This window comes from Ammospiza nelsoni, chromosome Z (assembly GCF_027579445.1).
Source record: "Ammospiza nelsoni isolate bAmmNel1 chromosome Z, bAmmNel1.pri, whole genome shotgun sequence".
Lineage (NCBI taxonomy): Eukaryota > Metazoa > Chordata > Aves > Passeriformes > Passerellidae > Ammospiza > Ammospiza nelsoni.
The window spans coordinates 32,903,318-32,930,810 of record NC_080669.1 but is presented as its reverse complement, the minus strand read 5'-3'; the positions used below and the strand labels follow the sequence as shown (position 1 = coordinate 32,930,810).

Here is a 27,493-nt window from a genome sequence, read left to right as displayed (position 1 = left end):
TGGATTTTCTTTTGGCAGAACTGGCTCACTACTCTACAATAAAAGTGTAACCACCTCTTAATATTCAAGCTACAACTATACCTTGAGGCATCCTATAGTGGCTAGAATGGAAATATACCAAATTTGTATGTTGTAACTGGACTGCTGCCAGCTTCAGATGTTGGAAATGGCATAAATAGAACTAAGTTTGCTTTTCAGGCATTCTATAGCTCCAAAGAAAGAACATCTGACCAAGTGAAGTTGATAAGGAAACACATAAAGATGATGAAGTCAGAGAAAACTCTAATGTTTCTACACAAATATAATCTTGTCCTTGTTGCATCAGCAACAAAGCAAGCCCTTAGGGTCCCAGCTGCCCACCTCATGGACCCATAGCCAAAAAGATTCAGGAGCCCCCCATCTACACACATATTTTGCCCCATAAACAATTCCACTGCCTAATACAGGTGTCATGGCAAATTATCCCTATCCTGTGCAGCCCCTCGCCTTCATTCCCAAGGAACTCCATCCTTCTCCAAGCTATCGGTGGAGTGCTGTCCTCTGTCTCAAGGCAAGGGACCAGCCATCCCTGCTACCAGCTGAGGCAGCAGAGGCCACCAGGGTGTGATCAATAGCCCTGGTGGCACAGCCACAGCCACCACTGTCACACCTCCGTAGATCTCGAGGCACAAAGGGACGTGTGGAGTGCATGTAGCAATGCTGTGGTTCCTGTTCTTAACACTGCATTGCTAAAAACTTCAGCAAGAACAAAACCTGGGTCCTGCCTCCACCCCAAGAGACAAGACAGCCTTATAAAGAGTGGGTGTGCAGGTGTGTATGAGGTGAATGACATCAGAGATAGATAAAATCGATTCAAGACCAGAGATGTTAAATGGCAGAGACTTTAGTTACACATCAAAAGATAATGGGCCAGAAAAGTTTCTGGTTTAAACTATCAAATGGTTTAGAAGCTGAATAATTGAGCTGAAAATTTCAGATAATGATAGCAGCTTCCAGCCTTCAAGGATTTTCAGAATAATTTTAATCCACTGCCCCTAAATAAATAAATTTAAAAAAACATAAAAAAAACATTAAAAACCATTAAAAAACCCTAAAACCCTGTCCCTAAAAAAGAAAAAAAAAAGGCATCTTAAAAATAGAAAACAGATAAATACAATAGAACACATCCTTTCTGCATATGGCTGAGCCATAGCTCAGTGCAGAATTTCATACACATGTACTATATGTGGTAATACTAGCAGTGGATGTGGGTAATACTAGCAGTCAGTATCACTGCTTGAGGAAGGATAACTTTGCTAAAATATGTTGAATTCCATTAAAAATTAAAAGTTCTCCACAAGTGACATATTTACATTTTCTGCTTTTCTCCCCTCAGACTCATATAGTTTCTTTAAAATAAACAAATAAATGCATTGAAAACCACAAATAAATAGGTAAATGTTTTTACAACAAGTAATAAACTGTACTGATTCCCATTTACCAAAAAACCTTTGCTGATACAAGGACATCTTTGTGATCAGTAATTTAACCTTTAGTATTACTATACAGAATTCAGTGAAGTACTGAGCAGGAACCAGAAATATGTTCATAATAATCCTTTCAATTAATTATGTTTCTTGAGAAACTGCATACCCCAAAATGTCTTTCTAACTGAAATAGGTGTTTTTAGAGACGCATGCTTAAATTCACTTTACAACTCTTTCATACAGGCTAAATTAGGTTTATGAAAATGGAAGAAACTAAAAACTTGATCTTAAATTACTTACAAAAATCATATTATTAATGGGCTTGTTTACTTTTAGTTCAAAAGCAGAGTAAGATTTTTATCTTCAAAAACACTGATGTCCTATTCCCAGAAAATTATTTATTGTTATAAAATAAATTTCCAATCTAACACTGTCTCTCTCCTTCAAAGTGCTTTCAAACATTCTTTTGTTGTGATAAAAAGAAAATAATACAAAAATAGGACTGACACACTTTTGTGACCTTTATTTAAATAATATTACCTACATTGAAAGTTCTATTTCAGTAGATGTGAATTCCTGGGACCTTTATATTTGTCTGCTCCTAAGCACAAGAGTGAATTAAGGAAAACACAGCCAAAACAGCTTTTCAAATTCTCTTTAAATTGATAATTCTCCCTGTTTCACAGGCCGTGGCAGGAGTGCCCAGAACATGAAGCAGCCCAGCAGCAGAGTCAATGCACATGCCAGCATTCCGAGCCCTGACCGACCCTGCCCCGTGCAAACACTGCCTGCAATCACAGACATTGGCATTTGAAGGCATATTTCAGCCTGCAAGATGAACTGCAAAGGTGGAAATGTTTACAAAAATCCCTCATCAGGCATAATTTAAAGTAGCAAGGAATGATCTTCAGCTCCAAACTACTCAGGATTTTTGCTTGCTAATTTTTGTTGGTAAAACCTGAAGCCAAACTGGCACTTCAGCCATTACACACATTGAAAACTGTTGGGCAAGGGCACATGATTTAAAATAGAAACCAGGAAACTAATGACATACAAAATAAAAAATCAATTTTAATACTTGCTTTAGATTAGTTGTCTGTAGTTGATAATCCTTAAAAATGTTATCCAGTTTAACCATGTCATTATATTAAATATACATACCTAATTATTTAGGTAATTAAATATCACCAAGCCTGGGTTCAATATTTCCATTTCCATTTGGAGGACTTTCTAAAGCTAGACATCATTTCCATTTGTGTTCTGTTTTAATGGGATGGGCACTAGAATTCAACTGAAAAGTAAACAAGATAAATGTCTACTAATTAAAATTAAACTATGGCTTGGAAGTGAGTTGGAAGTGTGTATTGTCTACAGTACTACTTTCATGTATGTTATTGTGCTTATATCTTTTTCTTATAATTTTTTCCATTCTTATCATTTTATGAAATTTGTACAAGACATTGAGGTGAACAATCTATGTAATTGTTTAAGGAAAAGCTATTGCTGCAAATATTGTATATAATATGCTGCAAAAATGATTAAATTATGATTAAAAAGTAGACAGCTTTTCTAAAGTTTGTCATGTTGGAAAGGGTTGGGGTTTTTTTAATTTGTTGCTATTAAACAAATACAAATTTTTCATATTTGTGTTTAATTATTTAATTCTTAATATTGTGCAGGGAAAATGAAGCTAAACAACTATAACAACTATTGATAACACTCTTTTATGACAATAGGATGGTTTGTAACTTTTTCTTTTTCTTTTATTACAACTCAGAATCACAGACTGGACTAATATCATCACAGGAAACTCTAGCTTATTATTTGTTTGTATCCGCATAAAATCAGCTTTATTGTAGTACAGAAAACAAATAACCTCAGCATTCTGAGTGCCTGAATAAGACTGTCTTTGTGAAAACTACATAGCTTTACACAAATTATTTATTTGGCCTGACAGCAGTTCAGGATTCTTGCATAAAATTAACTTTCAAAGCTCATGTGATGCTCATGTGATTTAGGGAGTGAATCCTCAGTTTCCTGAAGAAACATTACTGAAGATGCCAAGTGTAACATTTAAATTAGCTATTGTTGATGCTGGAAGTCCAAGACTGTTGGTAGGTCTGTACCAGCAGAGCTGGATACAATATTCCAGACCTCTGTTAACTGCAACACAGCAAGCTGAGAAACCACTTACAGTATGTTTAAAAAAATGAAGACCACCACCGAAATGAAGTCTTGCCTCTGAGAAAATGACCCTCTTCAGTGTAAGCTAACAAAATTGTGAGAATGCACATGTATTTCAGAGCAAGCGCTCTCATGTACTGTTCATGCGCAGAGTCCAGAGTCCGGGCATAATTCAGGAAATAAAGGTGACTCATGTATAGTCCATGTACCTTCAACATATCCTCCACTGTGTTGCTTTCACTGACTGCACTGGAACCACTCCATTGGTTTCCCTCACCCTAATGCACACTGGAGTAGTTTTGCAAAAAGACCTTACCATTTCTCCATACTAGAACTGCTAGATATAAATTTCTGATTCTCACCCTGAGCTTTTGAAGTGATTTGCACCTGAAGACTGATCTATTTCCTGCATCCTTTCCTATGATGTTTTGTATAGAAGATCTGCTTCAAGGGGATGTTGCTAACTGGTTAAACAAACAGAAGTTGTATACGCCTTAATCTAAAATTTAAAAAATTATGCAATCTCTGTGTATTATTCACTGTATGGTTTTGCCTAAAGCTGATGCAAATCATAAGCCTATTCCCACAAGAACATATATTAGCTGTAAAGCACTACAAATAACTTCTAACTTCCTTTCAAATCCACTCTGCTAGGAGTTGGACAAGCATAGATCCATCCAATTAGTTGCATGTTAATTTAGCTGGAATCAATGTGTTTTAAGGTACCTAAACTTATGTGCCTTCATATTCAAAGACATTGGCTCAATGCATTTTTTGTAGTTAATGAACATGTAATCCATCATACAGCTTACGTACAACTAATTTTTAAAAAAGCATTTTAAGTACATTAAAATTTAGATTTTCCCTCTCCTACGTCTCTGGTGTCAGCAGTAAGGAAAGCACTATGTACAGCACTATGTACATTCACTTCTGATTAGCCAATGAAGTTCAGGAGAAATCTGCTGCAAAACAAGAAAACCACTTTCATAAATCAGGTGTACCACATTGAACCTTATACATAATATCTCTGAGTAGTTAATGAATAATGAAGTGAACATAAAAATGGTTTTCCTTCACATATTCGTTCAGGAATAGAAAACTGACATAGTGAGTTGGCATTCTTCACCCCACAATCTTAAATCACACTAAACAATCCTTTAAAGACAGCTGTGAAATGTTGATTTAAAAATATTAAGTTATTTATGATTGTTATTTTCTAGCAGGCATTCCTTATATTGCTGTCTTTCAGCACTAACTTATAAGCTGATTGTCTCATGCTGAAAGCCTGTTATCTAGTCTAATTTTAACTATTCTAGTTTAGTAAACTAATCTAGTCTAATTCAACTTAAGCTAGTCAAATACCTTATACAAATCAACAGAAACACTTGCTTTTTTTTCTAAATGGAGTCTAATTTTCCCTAATACCTCAAATTTTTTCTCCAAAACAGCAAACTACATTGGAAGTCAATAAGCAGCTCACCTGCACTTGAACCTTATAGAGTGTTCCCTAACACTTTGCTAAACCTCTGAGTTTTTCACACTAAAATTCTCACATTAGAGATGCCAGCCATTTTTGACTGTCAAAAAGTGTAATTCTTTTTAAGAACTGAAAATCATACCTCTTTCAAGGTCAGAGTACATATGATTTGCTGTATTAAAGTATAGCAATTTTTTAGTAATTGAAGTGCTCAATAGATTTGAAACTCACCTTTCAAGCTTGTAGATAATATTAGAGAAAACCTCAATACATGGAAAATATAAATCTAGATGATATAATCCAGAAGACTGTGACCCTGCCAGCACACAACAGGGCAGTAGCAATCAGTCAAAATTTTCCATGCCAAATTCAAAGCAAAGAAGTACTTAAATATCACTTATTAATTGCAAATGGCATTCCACTGCTAAGCTTCCAGAGATTTAATACCTTCTTGTAAGCACACCTAATACACAGCCAGCTTCACAGCCCATGCATCCTTGGCCTGTCAAGGAACACTTTTAAAAACCTCTTTCTTATTCAGTTAATTTTGAAGTATGACAAAGCTCATGCTCTCATAACACACATCTACTTTGTTTCCTAAAATTATATTCTTACTACAAATAATCATTATTCATCCTAACTTCTAAGCACATTAAATTATAATAAATGAAGATATTATTTCATTATTGTTATTATGTGACTACATTATCCCAATATCATATCCTCTAGCCTGCCAAATGCCATTCTGCTCCTCTGGTATCTTTCAAAAAAAATCACAGAAAGATTTTTTTCCATGGTCTCCTGCCTCAGCATATTCCTTTATGTAGTCAAAGTCCCTGGTTCTCATGGGGAACATCAGCCACTTTAATGTCTGTGATAGGAACAACACAGCAAAGCACAAACAATCTAAGTGGTAGCATTGTCGAAAGCATTGATGACAACTTTCTGCTACTGGTGATGGAAGGGCCAACCTGAAAAGCTGGGCTGCTGGACCTTAAACTATATAATAAGGAAGGTCTGGTTGCAGATGTGAAGGCTGTGGCAATCTTCATTACAGTGACCATAAGATCATGGAATTCTGTATTGCTTGAGGAGGAAGCAGCCCTGGGCTTCAGGAGAGTTAACTTCAGTCTCTTCAGGGAACTTCTTTGAAGAATTTCACACGAACATGCTCTGCAGTGAGCAGGATCCTAGAGTATTCAACAATCACTTCATCTAGGCTCAAGACCAGTGCATGATCAGCAAGGAATTCCTGTCAAAATCCAAACATAGGCAGGAGATTTAAAGGAGGTGAAAACAGGGACAGGTCACCTGGGCCGATTACTGTGATGTTGTCAGAATGTAAAAATGCAACAAGGAGGGCCAAGGCCCATTTGGAATTAATCTGGCCAAGAACATCCAGGATAACAAGAAGGGCTTTTTCCAATACATCAAGAACAAAAAGGAAAGTGTGAGCCTTTTTCTGTGAGGAACAGGAGCCATTGCAACAGAGGCTGCAGAGAAAGCAGAGGTACTGAATGCCACCTTGGCTTCAGTCCTCACTGACAAGACCAGCCTTCAGGAATGCCTGACCCAGGAACAAGGTCTGGAGGAAGAAAGACTTTCCTTTTGTTGAGGAAGATTGGCTTAGAGATTGCTTAGGTAAACATGATCTCCACAAGTCCATGGGCCCCAATGGGAGTGATGGGAGTCCCACAAATGCTTGAGGGAGCTGGCAGACACTGTAGCTGGGCTATTCACAATCACTGAAAAATCATGGTGATCAGGAGAGGTGCCTGAGGGCTGAAAGAAAGCAAACATCACTTTGGTCTTCAAAATGGGCAGAAAGGGGGATCCAGGGACCCACTGGACAGTCAGCTTCACCTCAGTCCCTGGAAAGTTGATGGTATGGCTCATCCTGGATACCATCACTGGACATGTGAAAGACAAGAAGGTAATAGGGAGTACTGAGCATGGATTAACCAAAAGGAAGTCATGCTTAACCAAACTGATTACCTTCTACAATGGGACTGTTGGCTGGATGAGGGGACAGTGGTGAATGTTGTGTACCTGAACTTCAGCAAGGCTCTGGGTACCATGATACCATAAAGGCAGAGTCAGGAATACCATCTTGACGAGTGGATGTGGATTGAGAACCGGCTGTTTGGCAGATCCCAGAAGGTGACACAGTGACAGTGAGCAGGGTCTAGTTGGAGGCCTGTCACAAGTGGTGTCCCCAAGGTTCAATGATTTGGACAGAGACAGAGGCCTCCTCAGCAGGTCACTGACAGCACAACTCTGGGAGCAGACACCAGTACCCCAGAGTGCAGCCTTGACAGGGTGGAGAGATAGGCAGAGAAGAACTGTCGGAAATTTGACAAGAGCAAATGCAGGGTCCTGCACTGAAGAAAAATAAGCCCTGACACCAGCTGGAAAGCAGCTCTGAGGAGAAGGGCCTGGGGTTCCTGGTGTTCTGAACCATGAGCCAGCAGTGTGCCCTGGTATCCAAGAAGGCCAATGGTGTCCTGGGGTGCATTGGCAAGAACATTGCCAGCAGGGTGGGGGAGGTGATCCTGTGATCCTTCCACTCTGCTCAGCCCTGGTGAGGCACATCTGGAGTGCTCTGTCCAGTTCCGGCTCCTCAGTGCCAGAGAGACATGGAGGTCCTGAAGTAAGTTCAGTGGAGGCCACAAATGTGGTTATCTACAGATAACCTTCACCCCCTGTTCCCTGTTGTAGCTCAGCCTATCAGGTGCCCATCAGGACCCTCTCACTTTAGGCCTCCTTTTCTCCTTCCTCATGAGTGAGAGAGGATAACAATCACATATTCTTCTTAGCTCCCACATTTTTTAGACTTCCAAAACAAGGAGCTGCATTTCCTTCCAGGTCAGACCTTTTGCAGAAAAAAACTGAATGCAAAACATTTCATTATAATGTTTCAATCCCCTCTTTTCTTGGCAAAGATGGCAATATGCAGAGACCACCACACCACAGTGTCCTGTGTCATTTCTTCATCTACTGGTGCCCATCTAGGTAACAGTCTCAATTTAAGGACTTGGGCTCAGTACTCTGGCTCAGGGTAATAACTCAGTTGCATTTGATGATTCAATAACTCAGAAAGCAACACAGTTGCATTTGATGATTCAATAATTATTGCCTGCCTTTGTGAACACTGTCCAACCGAACTTATTAGCATGTATTGGCAAAATACATGTTATTACATACATACAGACTGCAATGTTCTCCCTCCCATTTGTCATGAACCAAGACCACATACAGATTCAAGTACAATTTCTCATCTAAATGGCAGCAAGCTATTTTATTTATATGTGTAAGATACTATTCCACTCTGTCTGTGTCCTTAGACATGACAAGGAAATGCATCTTACTTTGTGTTTGCATAGCAAAATGGGGTCCTTATCCATGCCTTAGGCTCTGTGGCACTATTGTGATAATGTGATAATGCAGTAAACACTGCTGTCACTGCCCACGGAAATGCACTCCACATGTTTCATTCTGTTTTAAGCTGTCATTTGCATGTTGGCCCTCAGCTTCTTGCATTCATTAGATAGACAGAGACAACTGAAGCATGAGTGCTAGTTGTCTGGTGTGGCTTTTTTATATTACAGAAATGAAATAACAGATATTCTTAATGAAAGTTGCTAAAACTTTCACAACATACATTTTTAGTTAAAAATGGCAAATCCTGCAAAAATAAAATTGTAACATCTTAGAGAAAACAAATTACTAGTATGGAGGAAAATTATTATCTGCCCCTTTTGCAAAAAAGAAGAAAAGGGTGACTGATAATCTGTGACAATTCTGGCACTGAGGAACTTTGGACTCTGAAAGAACACGATTCTGCTTTCACCAAATTATAAGCCCCTGAGAGGCTTAGGGTGTGATCTCTGGAAATTCTGAATGCTACCTGTACTGTGCTCTCCGTTTGTATTCCCAAATGGTTGTCTTGTAAACAATATCGGAAAATAGAGTGCTTCAGATGATCTGGTGTGCCTGAGGTCTGGCAGTCACACTGCTGTACACAAGGTCATAGCTTGTGAGAATGGCAAAGATACAGGAAAGCTTAACGTTCAACATTCCCTGGGGACACAATATCTACCCCACACAGCATAAAAGCAACTTTTTCTATTAAACCCCACCAGCTCTGGAGCAGTGACAGTGTAGAAACAGCCTGCATGTCTACTTCTCTCCTGAGCGCTTCAGGGGGACACAGTGACCTTGCAAACCTGGGGTATTACAGAGACACTGTGATCAATGGAAGCTTCATCCCTTCTCTCTGCAAAAGGGGAGAGGCTCAGAAGGCAGACCACAAATAAGAATGGTAACTCATTTTTCCACACTACCCATAGCAAAGTACATTTTGATTCATGAGCTCTGCAGAAGACAAGTTCCAGTGCAGTGCAAAACACTCTATCCCACACAGTAACCTGAGGAACTAAATGTTTCTTTTGAAATACAAATCTCAGACAGCATATTCCCACATGAATGTATTCACATGTATAGAGGGCAGAGCATTCTATCTCAGATTTTTGAATTTTATTTCTTGCAGAACTCAGAAAGTGATCCAAATTAAACAGCCATTACAGCCTCTCTCTCAATAGCAGATTTTATCCTTGAAACCTCCTTTAGTCCTTAAAATCTACACCTAGATTTTAGGGGATGAATAGTCCCACTGAAACCATAAAATTTCCTTTTAATAAGTATAGGAAATAAAGTATAGGAAATAAAGTATCCTTTATTTCCCTGAGGGACTGGACGGCCTCAGTCAGCCCATTTCCCAGGCACAGCCCTGGCAATGACCCTGGGTAAATGCAGCCCCACTTCAGGCATTCTGCAATCTCATCTTGTAAGCCCATAAAACTGAGCTCAAATACTGCCCAGTCTGGCTAAGCATTCCTATTGCACATATCTAGTTTTTCACCAACTACTGCTGTGTCCTAAATGCCAAATGCTTCATCAAATCTCCAGACCAAGACCAAGGCAGATGGAAAGCAACAGGCTTTTTGTACTCCACACACTCTCATACCCTTTCAGGGATAAAAGCAGTCACTCAACATACAACTTCACCATTATATCTGGCAACATTTTACTAATTGCCTCACTGTCAGGGAACTCTTGCAGAATTTTCTTTATCAAATTCTCACACCAGCTAAGCCAGAGGATGTGCCCAGTGCACAAGAGTCAGAGTTGTAAACACTTTTCATTTACTTAACAGAAAGCATGTTCCATGCCAAATCTGTAGCTGTAGCCCACATCCCTTTTGTAGCCTTCAACATTTCTAGTCTCCCTATACATTGAATGAAATTTGACTACTAGCGTATGCTCTTTTACATTTGGGCCACTAATAAGGTGAAGGATGTCATCAATATTACAGCAGATCTGGCACTGGTTAAAGCAAATCTGTGTAGATGAAGGAACAATCATTAAGGCTTTACGGACATACTTTCCTCCAGAGTGTCTAAAATCCTCCCCACATGCCCTCAAGTGCTGGAGTTCATTTTGATCTCTGATGTAGCTGAAAGATGTGCAAAAGCAGGCACAACATCAATCACAGATTAAGTGCTTGAGAGGGCACTGTTTCGTTTATTCCAGTGAGTGCATAAAATATCTGGCATTCATGAATTGTGTCAGAATGGTGTTTACTTTGGACAGAAATATACAATTATCATGTTCATAAAGCAGAAACCCTTCTCTCAGCAAGACAACTCATGATATTTCTGCAAAGAAATACTGCTACAAGAATCCCACTGAACCTTTGGGAGGACAGTACTTTCCCTTTTATTTCCCTTCTTTCTTAAGCATATATTTAGCTGATCTATTTCAGGAATGCAAGGGCAAATCTTCACTGTTCAAAATGAGAAAAACAATATCCTGTAGAAGCAGATTCAACTTTAATTACAAAACAATATCAAATTTGTACAGACACAATTGGGAAACAGAATTTGTTAAACTGGCTTCCCCATGGATTCATAATCTTCCTGTACCATCCAGTCTGCAGGATAAAACTCAGAATCCTCCTCCAGCAAACGTTTGGGTTACTGCGTAAGCAGGAAATCCTCTGGAGAGAGGGAAGGCAGAGGGAGGTTAGAAAATGCAATTTCTTCTGCATCTCTCAGAGAAGTGCCAAACATTATGTAGGGCACAAACCAGCACTGCATGTTCACCACAATCATAGCTCTTCTTGTCTTCTTTGAGTACTGCAAAGTCAGTGAGTCGGGAATTTCAGGATGAATTTACATGTCACTGTGCATACCTGCTTGTTCTTTAAAAAAACAGAAACTAGGAGAGCAGTTTAAAATACACTTTGATGCAGTGAACAGAACAAAGAAGTTCTTTTCTCAACAGATTATCTCAGAGACCGAGTGTGAAAACACAGAGTTTTGCTTCAAGGGAAATAGGTTAATATAAATTATTATATTAATAATTTATACTGAGACAGGTAGCAGGGGAACCTCAGAGCTGTCTCTGAGGCCGGAGAAGACATCACCAGCAAAACCAATAACCTGCTTGGGAATGAAGAATAACACATTACTTCTTGGGCCACACCTGTCAACACCTGGTAGAATTTTAATTGTTCTTGGAATACCACCAAAATACAACTTGGCTAGGCACAAGAAGGACATCAAAATAATTTTTAGAAATTGGTGCCCTCAAAATTACCAAAAGCTCCTCCTGCAAAGGGTGGGGAGAAGAAGAAAGAAGGCAAAGGCAACTAAATCCACATCTGCATCTTCCCCGTAGTTTTCCAAACAATAAAAGACAAAGCTTTTAAAAACAGGCTAATAGAAACACATCAAAAGCAAGTTCTTCCATTATCAGAATGCAGAATATTTATGGAAGATCTAAAAGGAAAATACAACTTTTCTTAAAGGTTTTGGATTACAATGGTAGTTCTGACCACAAAGAAACAAGAGCATTCACAGAGCAAAAATAGAACAGTGATAAAGCAGATGTTGGAGCTTTTCAGGACATTCAGTTTGTGCCTATTTTTTCAGAACAGAGGTATCCACTGAACTACTTATGACTCATGAAAGAAAACTATGTACCATATCCTGGACATGGTGTGTAAATAAATTCTAGAGTGAACATGTGTACACACACAAGAAAGAAACATTAAAATATGTGAATATTCATATCAAATAATATATCAGCAGTGCTGACTTATTACAGGAAGGATAGGAGGTATAGTTATCAAAAATTACTTGTTTTCTCATGCTTTGTGAAAGCAACTGCAGGACCTAGAAATATTTCCACTATTTCTGAACAACCTTGGTATCATTCAGGATTTCACATGACAGTGCAAATAAAAAGAATGGGCAAAAATCACTACTATAAATACTGTGAGTTTTTACCAGTAAGGTTTTTTTAAATCTCAATTTTAAAATGCATAAATACCATTACAGCTTTAGAAAGACATTTTAAAAATGTGATTGGGTTTGAGAGGCATCAGCAAGCAGACCATGAAAAATAAGATTTTTTTATTTTAAAATCAATTTAAATAAATTAAACTTGTCAGAATAACCTAGTTAATGAGCAAGAAGGTGTAGAAATTGAAGTTTTTAAGGTACAACGTAGTTGCTGCAAAACCTGGTTAATATAAAAGAATTGCAAAAAATCCCCATAGAGACAGTTAAGATATTATAAAGGCCTTACAACTGTACAGATTACTATAAGAAAACTATAGGGTGTGCACAAACACACACTACCCTATGCAGACAGTATGTTACAAGAGCAATAAAATATAACAAGGGAGTCAAGGTAATTCACAGAGCAAATAAATTCCAAAAGATTACTCTAACAAACAAGCCAACCAAATAAATAAAACAAAACAAAACAAAAACAAAATAAACAAAAAACCCCCCACCAAACAAAACAAGAACACCCAAAAAAAACCCCAGAAAACAATCTCTGTCCAAAATATTGCAAGGAACTTCTAGCCATCCCTGTCCAAAGACTAACTCCAGATCATTTTCATCATAACAATGATCCAAAAAGGTACTTTGGGGTGAAAAAAGCCAATAGGACACAAGTAAAAAATTATTTACAGAACCTATAACAATTCTTTAAATAGTCCCTGTGAAACAATTACAGGAATTACCAACTGTGGAATTGTTTATCAACCAATCCGGGTTTCTGTTTCCAAGACAGTACAAAGACCTCCACTTCCAAACAAAAAGTAGAAATCACAGCCTGGAAGTGCCACAAAGAGAATCTGTGAAAAGGACTGAAAACAATCTGGTGGACTGAAGAAACAGGTAATGAAAAGAAGGTGTGAATGTCAAGTCAGACGCTGGCCTCAGAAATAGGGTCTGTGTCTATGCACAGATTTGGTGTCTTTACCCATTTCAGAGAAGGCAGTAATCTGGGAGTTGCTGAAAGGCAGGAGTTAGCAATCAAAACCACTGTGGCCACAGGGAAGAACTGTAATTCCTGCTTCCCCTTCCTCCCCAGTCCAACCCAGCCTCCTGCAGTTCTTCCTACACTCCTACACAAGATGAATGAGCTCCAAGAGAGCCAGGAGAGAGCAAGTTATTTACACAAACCTAGCTGAAACAGAACTCATCCCTTGACACCTGAAAGTAAATGTGAATATAGAACAAGGAGGAGAATATATTAGATTAATAAAAATTACCTCAGTGGTTGTGATTGTAGATTTAAAATCTATGTGCTCTTTCACTGGAAAGACTTTCTACATAACAGAATGAAACAAAAGTACAGGTGCAAATGTTGGTAAGATGTAACCAATACTGCTGTCTTAGCATTTTATCACATAACAACAGAAATCTCTACACAACCAAAGTCTTGTTCTCTTCCCCACAAGCACAAAGGAGACAAGAGGGGTCTCTCTGTATATTAAAATAAAGTTGATTTCTGCCTCTGTCTCCTCTGTGGACACTAGCCTTGGGCAGTGTGATTTTCCTCATGCCCACATATACCAGCATCCTGCTACCAGAATTTCTCTTCTACAGCATTTTTCCACACTTAGGTTAAAACTCAGGCCAGCTGCATGAATTACTTCGTGAGATCTCATCATCACAATATGAATGAAGCATTCCTCCATTATGTTTTCACTGAAATTACACCATAAATTCTTCTGGGCAAGATACAAGCCTCTGATTCTCAAGAAAGTAAGAGGATGAAAATTGCTACCTCTTTGGTGCATATCATGCACACACAAAAAATAACCAGAACTGTCCTGAAACTGTGTGGATTGGTAATTTTCCATTTTGATGTGCCACTCTTCTTGCTTTAATCCCACAAGCCAGCAACATGGTTTGGTTGGTTTGGGGACTGACAACTGCTCAACTCTTCTCTATTCTGGTGGCTGTTAAGTACCAATAGAGAGACCATATGAAAAAACTCCAGAAATCCTGGAAATGTGAGTGGATTCTCCAGTCAAAACAGAAAACCTCCCTGGATATGCACCTAGCAACTGGCAGGGGCTCCTCAAGCTGCTGGAGTGATTTTTTCTGAATGGCTGAATCTGCACACTGAATCACTCACAGCACCGTCTGTGAAAGCCTCTGCTGTTTCCTTCCCTTTCCAAGGATGGAGCTAAAGAAAACTCACACAGGGCAGGAGCAAGCAGGGTCAATGTGTGTGGTGCACTCCACCGACTTGCACACTGAATGTTTCAAGATAAATTCTTGAAGTCATTAAAGTTTAGGCTGGCACAGCACAGCTTCTAAGTTTAACTCATACCCCAGGTAACTGTCCCATCTAACACAAGAGTAGCTATCATCCTCTGACTGTGCAGTATTTATCTTTGTTTCTCAATTTTAAATTAATAAGGTGAATGTGAAAGATCTGCTGCCTGCCTTTTGTTCTGAAAAGCAAAACTAAATAGGATTAGAAATATGTTCTGTAGCATTTCTGTGCCATGCATAGCACTCCACTCCACTCTCATCTGCATTTTCGCAAGTACTCTTCAAATAAAGAAACAGCCATGTCTCATTTATCGCTCCTCTATAGGGCTTGGAGATTGTGTCCATAAAAATGAGAACAGAAAACCATTGACTGAAGTTGTGCAGAACACTTTTGTATTAGACTGTGTTTCTAAGAGCGCTCAAGTGAAACAGCACACACATACACCCTCCACACTACCCAGGAAAATCAAGACTGCCATCACAGAACAGATTACAGGTACAAATCCAAGATTACAAATCCAAGATATGCAGATGTTTTGAAAGTACCTGCTAAAACCAGTGTGACTCCTGGTTTAGCCACCAAAAACCATTGAAGATCCTCTTCACAATTTTTCAGATTTTCCACTTAAAATGAAAGTGCCATGAACATAGCTACTATTTCACACAATTTAGTATCAAACTATAAAATACATCTTCAGTCATTTAAAAAAAATCTCCTTTTTTCTTTCTTTTTCTTCCTTTTTAAAAATGGAGATTGCATCTATACTAAGACTACTAAAACCCTCCAAGCATTTTAGAGTGTTGAAATCCACCACCCATGTCAGGCAAACTGCTAGGACACAACAGTACTGTTTCCCCAAATGAACATTCTTGCTGACTAGCTCCCAGGTAATGACTGGTAGATAGGAGAGTCCAGGAACCATTCCCAAAAATCAGTGCACATATAGACACTCTGTTTTGGAAACAAAAGTGTTTGACTAGTCTCTGCATCTGGAAAAAAAAGAAGTACACACCATTGCAGTCTGAACTTCATGCATCAATATCTTCACAATTTCACCTTATTTATGTTTAATAAATTATTATGTCCTGTTGTAAATTTTCTGACACTGTCTGGGTTTGGAACATGAGGGTATTGTGTGTTTGTTTTAATTTTGTAATACCATTTCTTTTTAGTTTTCTGTTATGTGAAAAATTGTGAAAAGTGGGCATACAGACTGATGGCATGAAAAAGGTTTTACATGAGGTTGTCAGAAGTTCCAAAGTTATCTTTGCAACATTGCCCTTTTACAGCAAATTTAAATATTATAACATCGAGAAAAAATTGGTCAGATGGAAATCATCTTGGTTTGTGTTCTTTAAGTACAGTTCTAATCAAAAGGGAGTTGCTATGGGGAAAATATCATTGTGAGATAATGTATTTGAAAGGAGCAAAATTTGTCTTCAATACAAATAATTTACTTCTTCCTGGGGTTCAAGTAAACAAGGGAAAAATAACGGCATTTTTAATGAAGGTGTTGACTCACTTAACATATTTTCCAAAGGGAGCATTTAAGAGCAATGATTTTGCAGCCACTTAATTCTTATGTATCTTACTGCAATTATTTTGAATCATCAGATTTCCAACTATTGCAGGAGTTATTTCCATTTGTGAACACTTCTGCTGAAAAAGAACTGAAGGTATACCGCCCTTTACCTTCTCATTTCTGACTGTGAACAGCCTTGAGAAATTTTATATGTTTTCTAACCATATATGGATTGATATGATACATTTCCTATCAAGTCTCCAGAGGGGAAACTTTTCCTCTAAATATAACAGTACTAGATCATCAGTGTGTATTCCCCATAAGCAGCAGCCACAAATATGATGATTACTGCTCACACTCGGCTTACAACTGCCATAGAACAACGCTGGTCTTGAAATGGTAAGCACACTGAAACGGCCAGAGGTGGTTGTCAACACACCTCCACCAAAAACGTGTTAGACCCTGAAAAGAGGAAAAGAGAAGCACTTTTAGGAATTGAATGCCTGTAGCTGAGAAAGATAACATAAACTGACAGAGGAGAAGTGAAAAAAGAAAAGTGAGATGTTGCTTGAAAAGTGTGATATTATTGTTGTTATTATGGTTATCGTAATCATTATTACAATAATTATTGTTATTTCATGCCAGAAAGAAGACTTAATATTAAATTGCTGAATTATTAACACTGTGTTTTCACTATCAGACAAGGAATTAAAAACACAGTGAAAAGAAGGAACAAAAATGTGACTTGTAAGGTCTAGAATGGGTCTGTCAGAAAACAAGGCTAGGGAGAAAAATGAGCAGTATTTAAGCAATCAAAAATAAAGGAACAGACAAGAAAACTAAACTAAAGGAAGAGCTCTAAGGAGATATATTCCATATGCAGCAGGGAAAGGCACAGCCAAAGTCGTATGCTGACAGCTTGACTTTAACAGGACAAGGAGAGAAGGATTATCTGGACGTTATGAACATTGCCAACAGGTTGACATTATTCCCTCACTAGGGAATGGAGGGGAAGTGCAAAAAGAGAGAGAGAATGACAAGAAGATGGAGAGCCATCTCAGTATGTTTGATTTAATAAGCCAAAATACTCAGAAGAATAAGAACCTGTGCTACAGAAAACAAGTATTTTATCACAGAGATAATTACTTTCCAGTCTTCCAACCCACCTGGTTGTTTTTGAGGAGGAAGAGAAAAATCAGCTGTGATTTTTCCCATTCTTTAACCTAAGTGTTTAGAACTTGAGTTTTTAATATAATATCTGTTACAGGGGACCAGTGAAAACCATTCAGACTCTCTCTCACCTTGCCATAGGAAAGGCATTAATATCTCCTTTTCTTAAAGCTCAAAGTTCAGGAGCGTTGATACACACTGTAAAATAATTTCTAACCTCTACAGGAAATCCAAGCTAGAAAAATACAACCAAAACATGAAAATACATTACTTCCTTACAAATTAATTATTTTGGCTACTTAATTCTGCCATATTATTTCTTCTTGGCTGCCTCATCTATTCAATCTGTATCAGTGCACCGAAGATGCTTATGTAGACTAGGGCGTCTCAAGGTACAAGAAAACCTTGGGGTGAGGTGCAAAAAGCCCTTTCAAAACAAAAAAGCGCATGAAGTTCCTGCAAAGCATTCTGTATCTCACAGGAGCCACTTTTCTACACACAGGATCAAAATTATGATTTGCAGTTCACAGATATAAGCAGTGCTGCATTGTGCTTAAAGATTTTTCAATTGCCTTTTATTCTTACTTCAGCTCTACTTCTACTGTTCAGATAGTGTCCAAACATGCCTGACCATAATGAATTTAAAATCTTTATGCAAAGCTGAAAGAAAATGAAAGGAGGGTAAAAGTGAAAAGACTATACTTTATACTAAGTTACTTATCACCTAAATTGTTTCTTTTTACTGAAACACACCTTCATCTTAACCATGGACTGGGTAAGTCTTCAAGTACAGATTCCCTTATTTATTAGCAATCAAAATATGAATTGCAATGTCAATCACAACACAAAGTAAACAGGCAGTTAAAAATTAAAGGCAAGATTATGGTCTTAGGACAGGAAATTTTTAGATTTTGGTCATTAATCAGACGGCATGAGATTGTGGGGAAAAAAAAAATCATTAATAAGCTTTAGCCAACAATAAAGCTGTTCATCTGCAGTTTAGTATATGTTGGATAAATCCTGTATAAACCAGCTCTGTGAGTATTTTCACTTAAAAAATAGCGAGAGAGAACAACAGAGTTTATGAATTGTTAGTAATATGGCAATATTACACATAGGTATGCACCTTTTCTTTATCAGAGACAAGGAAACTAATGTTAAGCAAGTACCAAGTTTCAGGAACACATATTAAAACCTATCAAGAGAATTAATTTCTTATTTTTCAATGAAAAACTGCCAACACCCAAGTAATCTTCTAGCACCACACTCTCTTCCTGTTTCCTTTTCAGTCTTGGAAGAAGCTAAGAGCACATCTTTAAGAATTATTAATGTATAAAAACAAAAAACAAATTCCAACACATGCAATTACAACAGCAATAGCTTTAACCCATAGGCGTAGCTTCATCAGAGAGTGTTCTCATGAACAACTCTCACCAGGACTACCCCCGGTAACTGTACAATTAGAGGCTCAAACATGAAGACAGGAATACAAGCCCTAGTGAGCAGTTTCTAAAATGTGTCAACAGAACACAGAGAATAATTCTTCCTAACCTGCATCTCCATCCTTATCTCATCTTACTATTTTGAACCGCTGTAGTATCAATCCAGCAGCTCAAGGCACTTGCTGGTTACGCTTCTGACATCGCTTACAGGATAAATATAAATTCACTAAGTCTCCTGCCTTCTGTCTACATAATCCCTTAACCTCTCCCTTCCCACAGCTATGATTTGCTGCCTTTTTCACATCTCTGGCCTCTCCACAATTTTCATTCTGCCTTCCCTTTTCATGCTGCCTTCCCTTTCCCACTTATTTTTTTTTAACTCATTGACATTCAGCATACCTTCACAGTGAGACTTGTGGTCACTGCTCTTTTACTTCACAGCCTGCTTCAGCATGTTGTTTTGGGGTTTACATTTTATTGAGGGATGGGAATTTTAAATAGTGTTATCTGGTTAGCAGATTTCTATTAAATTTAGCGTTTGGCTGTAAGACACAGACCAAGCAGATAATATTAATCAAGTAGACAACTTTTCAGTGATCAATGTGCTACAAAAAGAACTAGATGGAACAGTGTATGTCACATTTAAAAGAAAATTAGAAAAAAAAAAAAAGAGTCAAGCAAATAAATTATTAGCTGAAGTACAGGCAGCAGTATTCAAACTGCACAGAAGCTGCTCCCAAAATTAGATTAGCAAAGCACAAGACCATTCTACATTATTGAACTATCAGCAGCAGAAGGAAGTGAGCTTTCTCAGATTTTATCACCTTCATTTTAAATTCTGCAAAAAATGTTAAAAGGTCTAAGAACTGAACATGAGTAAATCAAAGATTTATTCTGCTATATTTTCTCCCTGATTCCTAAACCACTTTTTAAAAATAACATTTTCTCCTTGTTCAAATCTGGACACACATAGAAATTCAAGTTTTTTCTTTGAAGCAACAATCAAATCACTATTTAGATACAATTAAAAAAAAAACAGTATTGTAGCCAAACTATATTTTTGGGAATATCAAAACAGATTTCTGTATAGGAAAGGTCATTCAAAGCAAAACCTGTGACATTTAAAAGGCCCCATTACAACACAATTTTACACATGTGCTGGGGCACAAGAAGACCCAGTCATGCAGTATTTCTACAAATAAACACACAGATAACAAAGTTTATCTTTCAATAATAAGCTCCAAATGAGAGGAAAAGCTTCAGTCATGCCAAACTTATCTCCGGTTGCGCACAGCTGAACCTGAACATCTCAAGGAGTAAAGAAAACTTGAATTAAGGAGTGAGCGAGTGGCACGGGTTAAACCAAGACTTGGTCTAGGCCATTGCTACTAAAAGGCTAAATTGTTGCATTTAGTTATTGCTTGAAGTCAGCAAAACTGGAAGTTTTTACCCATTATGTCATTGAGTCAGAAGAGAACTGTCTCATTAATACCTCCAGAAAGGAGGTCTTCTTGCTGCTCCAGACTCATTTCCAATAGTTTTGAAGACCTGCTTCCCCCATTGCCCTCTTTCAAACCTTGGTTCTGTGCTTTGTCAGGCAGGCTGCACAAGCAGGTCACCTCTTTCTCTTGTAAATGGAAACAGACAGTGGCCACTGGCCCTTCAGGCTGTTTTTCATAACCTCGCCATTTCAGCTGTGCCGCAGCCGCTTCACCGTACTGCTGCTATAAGACTGTCTGACTACAGGTTACAGAGACAAACAAAAAATCAAACAAACAAAAAAACCTTCACGTGGGAAAATAAACATCACCATAAGAATTAGTTAGGTGTTCCTCGGGTCCCAGCCCATTCTTGTGTCTGTCACCACATCATCTGTTTTGCAGTCACAAAGTCTGTCAGATGAGGAGGATGGCACATTGAGTCTCGACCTTTGAGATGCAAACCTAGCCTTGAGCAACTTGGTGACCCACATGGCAGCTGCACAGCTCGATAACTAGTTGGCTGGAGTCTAAAAATGCATGATTCATTTCTGATTCTCTGATTTTCCCCACACTGCACCATATGCTGTCACTAGACTATTTGCTAAAAAAATGTAATTTCCAAAAGCAAACTTTATTAGCTTGGTCGCCTGATGAAACACTACTTTAAAATAACTTTAATAATAAAAGAAACATGTATTTTCTTTTCCTACCTAAACACCAAAATTTACATAAGAAGGAAAAAAATACACACATGTGCATATGCAGCTTTTAAGTATATCTCCTCCTGCTTATTTTTCCTAAAACAAACACCCAGTGTTATAGATGAGTAACATACAATTCTTGTGGTGTATTTTGTAGAGCCAAAGATCTACAGTGCATCTGAAAATTAGCATACACCTCTGCCCAGAAGTGGTACCAGGTTCCTGTGATACTAATCTACATGTACAAGCCAACTGCTGGAAAGATATAATTGAAAAAGTAGGGTTTGGTAAAACTTGGTGTGCTAAACTGTATCAAATCATACCTATACACCTCATCATCTAGACTAGCTACATATCTCCCCTCCCTTTTCCCTGAACAGCAAGAATTTCAGTCATCACATTCCTTACTGCATCCTGTGTCCTTAGGAGACTCTGATGGCATTTCTCAGTGTTGTGGAATTAGGATTTCTTATCCTCTTAATGACCAAAACACAGCTGTCCAACATGTTCCAGCCAGCACAACCCTGGCATCTCTACTGTTAACCCAGCAGCACATCATCTGGGCCATTTTGTCCCAGTGAACATGCATCAATATGCACATATAGATCTAACTGGCATGTGGGAGTTCCTTTCATTAAAAAAAAAAAAAATTAGTATTGCTAAAGCTCCTAGCAAGTTTTGTCCACACTATGAAGTTCAAATACAGGTCTGACAAAGAGACTAAAGACAAAAAGTTGAGTGGTTTGGGATTCATTAATTCATTCTAGTGTCTAAAAAGCTATGTGCACACAGAAGGATAAAGAAACAATCTGAGCTAGTCCGACATTTTAAATGCTTTTGTCAGTGTACAGACACAGGAAAACAAGTTCTAAATGAGATTATAACAGAATTCAATCTTCAGAATTATCCTTAGAAATCTAATAGTTAAAATATTTTCAACAGTGATTTTTCTCTTGCCTGCAGAATGAGCCACAGCAACACAATACCATACAACTTGTTCTGATCTCATTGCTCCACCTTGCCGAATACAACACCTAAAGTGTTAAAGTAACTATTTTTCTACTCTGTAGGCATTGAAGGGAATACTCTCAGCATATGTAAATCTATTGAATACTTCAAGCCCAAAGAACTGTCATAACATTGTCTCAGAATCTGACCTTAAATTTATGATTGTTTAAAGAGACTAATTTTTAAAGGTGCCAAATAAGTTCTGCAAAACTTCCATTAACTTCAAGAAAAGACTCTGAAGGCCATGCTGCTTCTTACTCAATAAATCTTATAACCAGACTCTTCACTAATGAGAGCACTAGAATGATACACATACAAAATATTTTCAGTGATTTCTTGTTACTTCCAGGTCACACGCCGTTCAAGAGTAACTAGTAGGCAACCACGGACTGGGAGAGGAGTGCGTGTGGAGCAGCCTGCCAAAGGGCTCTGGGGTGCTGGTGGGCAGCAGCTCAGGGTGAGCCAGCAGTGTGCGCCCGGGCAGCCAGGAGGGCAAACCCCATCCCGGGGGGCAGCAGACACAGCATCACCAGCTGGGATTGGGATCATCCTGCTGGATTCAGCCCCGCTGCCCTCACCCTGAGTCCTGTGTGCAGGGCTGGGCCCCACGCTCTGAGAAGGGTGGGAAGGAGGTCCTGGAATGGTCCGGAGGAGGACAACAGAGCTGGTGGAAGGGCTGGAAGGCACATCCTGTGAGGAGGGGCTGCGGGCTCTGGGTCTGTCTGGGCTGGAGAGAAGGAGGCTCAGGGGTGACCTCATTGCTCTGTACAGCTCCCTGGGCAGGGGACCTGGAGAGGGAATGCTGCTGAGTTCCTGGCATCCAGCAACATGGAACAGGAATGGCTCAAAGCTGCATCAGGAGGGGAGGTTCAGTCTGGATATCAGCAAACATTTGTTTACCAAGAGGATGGTCAAACACTAGAGCAGGCTTCCTGGAACTGATGCCTTAAAAAGAGACACTTGGGCAATGCCCTCGGTAACAGGCTTTATGTTCTGGTCAGCCCCAGAGAAGTCAGGCAATTGGACTAGGTGATTGTTTTAGGTCCTTTTCAACTGACTCTATTCTGTGTTAAATAACACTCTATTCTGTGTTAAATAGCTCTGTTAGAACTAACAAAAACATAGTTTGGTTCTGGCAAAAATGAAACTTGCATTTCATGGCACTTTTTCAGCCATGGAGTTTTTCAGCCATAATGGTCTTAGTATAAGATTACCAACTCGATTTAAAGATGTAGTTCTTTCTGTCAGAGAGACAGAAATACCAACTGTGAGTGACAACTTCCTAAAAGGCCACTCACATCTTCTGATCTGGATGCCAAGTTCATCTCTGTTATTCTGTGAACACTGTGGAAATTTCAGAGGGTAACTTGATTTTCATGCATGCCGTTAAATCTGTAAGAATCTCTAAGTCTTCCATAGTGTATCCAGAGTTACAGTTCCTGTCAGAACACCTGAAATACCCCTGCTTTCATGCATTACAAACATTGCTGCTACACCACAAAGGCACAGACTCCTCAGTGTTTGCATCTATCCTTAATACTTGAAGGAAGAAAGAGGGACTAAGTAATTAGGAAGAAGCACTTCGGCGAAGTTGTTTTTTGTTGGTTTTTTTTTTTTCCCCCAACCACACAGCAACTACTATCACTGAAAAGCCTGCTCCAAGTTATCTTTTGTCTTAGATGAAGAGGAAGAAGGGGCAGAGCTTCATTTTGAACTCTGCCCGCTATCTCGGTAACGGCGGCTCCCGACACCGCACGCCGTGGGCCTTGCTTCCAGGGCAGGGCTTTCCCGGTGTCGGAGAGCGAGTCCTCCCGCACATCGGCTCCGCAGCCTGCGCTGCCGTGCGGGCGCCCCGTTACCCCCGCGGGACGGGGATGTGGCCGCCGGGGTTTCCCTGCTCGCCCGGGCCACCGCAGCCCAGAGCGCTACTCCCGCCCGCGGGGACGCTGTGCCGGGAGCGCCGGAGCCCGACGGATCCCGCGGCTCCGGCAGCGGCCGGGCGGGCTCCGCGCCGTGCAGTGCATCGCCGTGGCGCAGCACCGGGAGCCGGCGGAGCAGCGGCGGAGCCGCCCCGCAGGTGCGCGGAGCCCCCGCCGACAACGGGGTGTGCGGGGAGCGGAGCTCCCGCCGCGGCCGCGCCGCGCCGCGCCGAGCCCAGCCCAGCCCAGCCCGGCCGAGCCCAGTCCAGCCGAGCCGAGCCCAGCCCAGCCCAGCCCAGCCCAGTCCAGCCCAGCCGACACGAGCCCAAGCTGAGCCGAGCCGAGCCCAAGCTGAGCCGAGCCGAGCCCAGCCCAGCCTAGTCCAGTCCAGTCCAGCCCGGCCGAGCCCAGTCCAGCCCAGCCGACACGAGCCCAAGCCGAGCCGAGCCCAGCCGAGCCCAGCCCAGCCCAGCCGAACCCAGCCGAGCCCGGGCCCTGCGCCCCCCGAGCCGCCGCCCCCCGAGCCGCCCCGCCGCCGCCGCCCCTTTCCGCGCCGGCACCTGGATGTGGCAGGAGATCTCGGAGTCGTCCAGCAGCCGCACGGTGCATTTCATCTCCGCGCTCAGCGACCTGATGCTGGAGCTCCGGAACCGGATCATCCCGGCAGCCCGCCCGCCCCTGCCGCCCCGCAGGCAGCCGCAGGGGGCCAGCCTGCAGAGGCGCCCGGCCGACCACGGCACGGCACGGCGCTGCACGGCGCTGCACGGCGCCACACGGCGCGGAGAGGCGCGGCGGCAGCGCCACCCCTCAGCCCCGCGGCGCTCCGCCGCCGCCCGCCATCCGCCCGCCCGCCGCGGCTCGGGCCGCCGCTGCGTCAGGATGCGCTCCGCTGGCCGGCCTCAGCATCCTCCTGCGCCCGCCCCCGGCACGGCTTGGCACGGCACGGCACGGCCCGCGGGGGCACCTCTCCGCCCTCACCTGCTCCTCCCGCTTCTCCGCCCCACCGGTCCCGGCCGGGCGCCCCGCGCGGCTCCGTTCCTGTCGGGCTGGCAGCGCCCAGGGGGAAATGGACAGCGCGACCGTTTGTCTTCGCCGCCACGGGCGTGCCTCGCCTGGTTTTGAGCCCACCTGGGCGACTGGTGCTCGCGTGGGAATGCCCGATGCCCTGCAAACGGGGGACAGCCCCAGGCTGCCGGCGGGGAGCGGAGTCCCCAGGCTGGCTGGCCGCCCATGCCTCCGGCGTATCCCAACACAGCCCGAGGCAGGAGGAGAAGCCTGTGGAATACATATAGAGAGTCATGTAAAGAAACCTCACCAAAGATGAGTGTACCCTAATGAAACAGAAGAAAACAGAATACAACTTACTGTAAGAGTGCAAGCCTTGGAAACTTGTTTCCTCCGGGAAAAAAAAAAATTACCCATTAGGGAGCAGCAGTCATACCCCATTTGTTGTCTAAGTGGGAAAGAAAATAAAACATCCAGTGGTTTCACTGTTATGTTCTGCATCACAAAAGGGTGTGTAAAACATTTGTGTAAAACCTTGCTGGCAGAAAGCAAGCACCAAACTTAACCAGCCTTGAAACAGGGATCAATACTGTGTTAAAAAATTAGCACTTGCCTTTGAAATATGAAATGAAAAACAGCCAGGGCAAATGTGACATGACTGGAAGTTTTTACAAATATAAAAGAAGCACTGACAATCACACATTTCAGTTATTATTGCCCAGTTGTCTGTGATTACCTCTAAATGTCCGTATTTTGAAAATAGCTCTGTGTGAGTGTGTTGTTCTTTAGAAAATCCCGTGTAAGAGCATAAGTGCTGCTACTGCTGTAAGCTCTTCCTTTGGCTTTTTGCTGGACTGCTAACAGCAGGAAATACAGGCAACCACAAACAAATGTGAAATATATAATGCTCACTACCATCAGCTAATAAATATGCAGAGCCCTTTAATGTGGAACATAAAAGAAAAGCTATAAATATATGCTTCTCTGAAATGATAAATGCTTTCTATTGCATAGTGAATAGTGAAGCGAACCAGTGAGTATTTAAAATACATTATTCACCTCAGCAGCCACAGTCAGCCCACAAGTTATGGAAGAAGGTCCTTATCAGCTGAGACACCAGATGTGGACACCTACTCATTAATAATATAATACACTTTATGTCTTACAGTCCTGCAACATGGGAACTCAATAGCAGGATTTAAACCCACATGCAGATTGACTCAGGTGACACAGATTTTCCTGCTTCTCATAGAGAAGGAATCTTCTTTTTCTAAGCCAAGTATTTTAGCTTTCCTTCAGTCTCTGCAGCACACTTTTCTCCACCCAAAAGGGGAATTACAAGAGAGAACTGAGCCAATGTTGAAGATTTTGTGAGCAGGTCATAGCCTACCATTGTCTGAAGGGGGATTTTGCTTTACCTTCAGGACCACATGGAGAGGGGTGAGCTTTCCAGGAGTTCTCAGAGTTACAGCAGCAGTGATGACTACAACATGAAATCTGCAGCCCCAAATAAGTGTGAGCACAAGAAGTGTGAACTAGTGTGTACCAACAGCAGCACAGCTGCCTGAGAACAGAGCTCAGCAGAATTTTATTTGCCTGTTGTAAAACCAGGTCACTCCTGTCTTTTTGTTCACTTTATTTGCCTCTTTAATATCTGATGCCATGTTGACCTGAGGTGCCTGAGAAATCTGTGAGACACGGAACCCATTTCTATGTTTCAGCTACCACAGCAATAGTTTTTATGGCACAGAATGTGGCAGCCATCTAACAGGAAGACATCAGATAAATAAAACAATCAAAACCAAATACTCCACCCTGGAGAAAAAAAATCAAAGAACAACCAAAAAAACCCAACCAAGAAATGAAAGTTATTTTTGGTTGAAAACCAAACACTCTGCCCAGTTGCAACTTCACAAAGTAATCCATCAGATGAATTTTGCATCACGTATTAGGACTACCTCCCCTACCTTCTTCAAAAAGAATTCTAGGTTTGTTTTTTTTCCTTACAAATACAAGGCTCTTAAAGTTCTCTAAGTACCATAAATTATGCAGAAAAACCCCACAAACTTACCTCAAAACATATTACAGTGCACCCTTTTTTGCCAGCTCTTGGAGGCCAAACCGTCCTTATATAGCTAGCATTTGGAAATACTACCTGAAAAGGCAGGTACTTGAGGAACTGATATTTAAAACACTATGGCAAATACAGGAAAACACAAAGCAACCCATAGATAAATTTAATTCAGTTACCAGAAAATGCTGAGCTGATGGAGTATATAAAAAACATGCTGCTTGAACTTGCAGAATACGCTTTTGACTCAGGGGAAGGCTATCAGCTACTGCTGTTAGACCATGTTATGTTATTGTGTTTATTGAAGCTCTCACCTGGCTTTGCACTGCCAAAGACCTTGGAAGTTCTAGCAGGAGATTTCAATACCTGGTAAAGCCACCTTCAAGAACTGGATGGTGG

The 27,493-nt window shown here is 40.8% G+C and overlaps 1 protein-coding gene across 1 annotated transcript in view; it reads right to left on the bottom strand.

Moving 5' to 3' along the window:
* The window catches only part of FRMD3 (FERM domain containing 3), a 131,871-nt gene extending 107,145 nt beyond the window's left edge, over window positions 1-24,726 (bottom strand). Inside the window, exon 1 of the mRNA XM_059492448.1 lies at window positions 24,579-24,726. Coding sequence (XP_059348431.1) covers window positions 24,579-24,677 — 99 coding nt within the window. The 5' untranslated portion in view covers window positions 24,678-24,726. The remainder of the gene's footprint in view (window positions 1-24,578) is intronic.
* Between the last annotated feature and the right edge of the window lie 2,767 nt (window positions 24,727-27,493).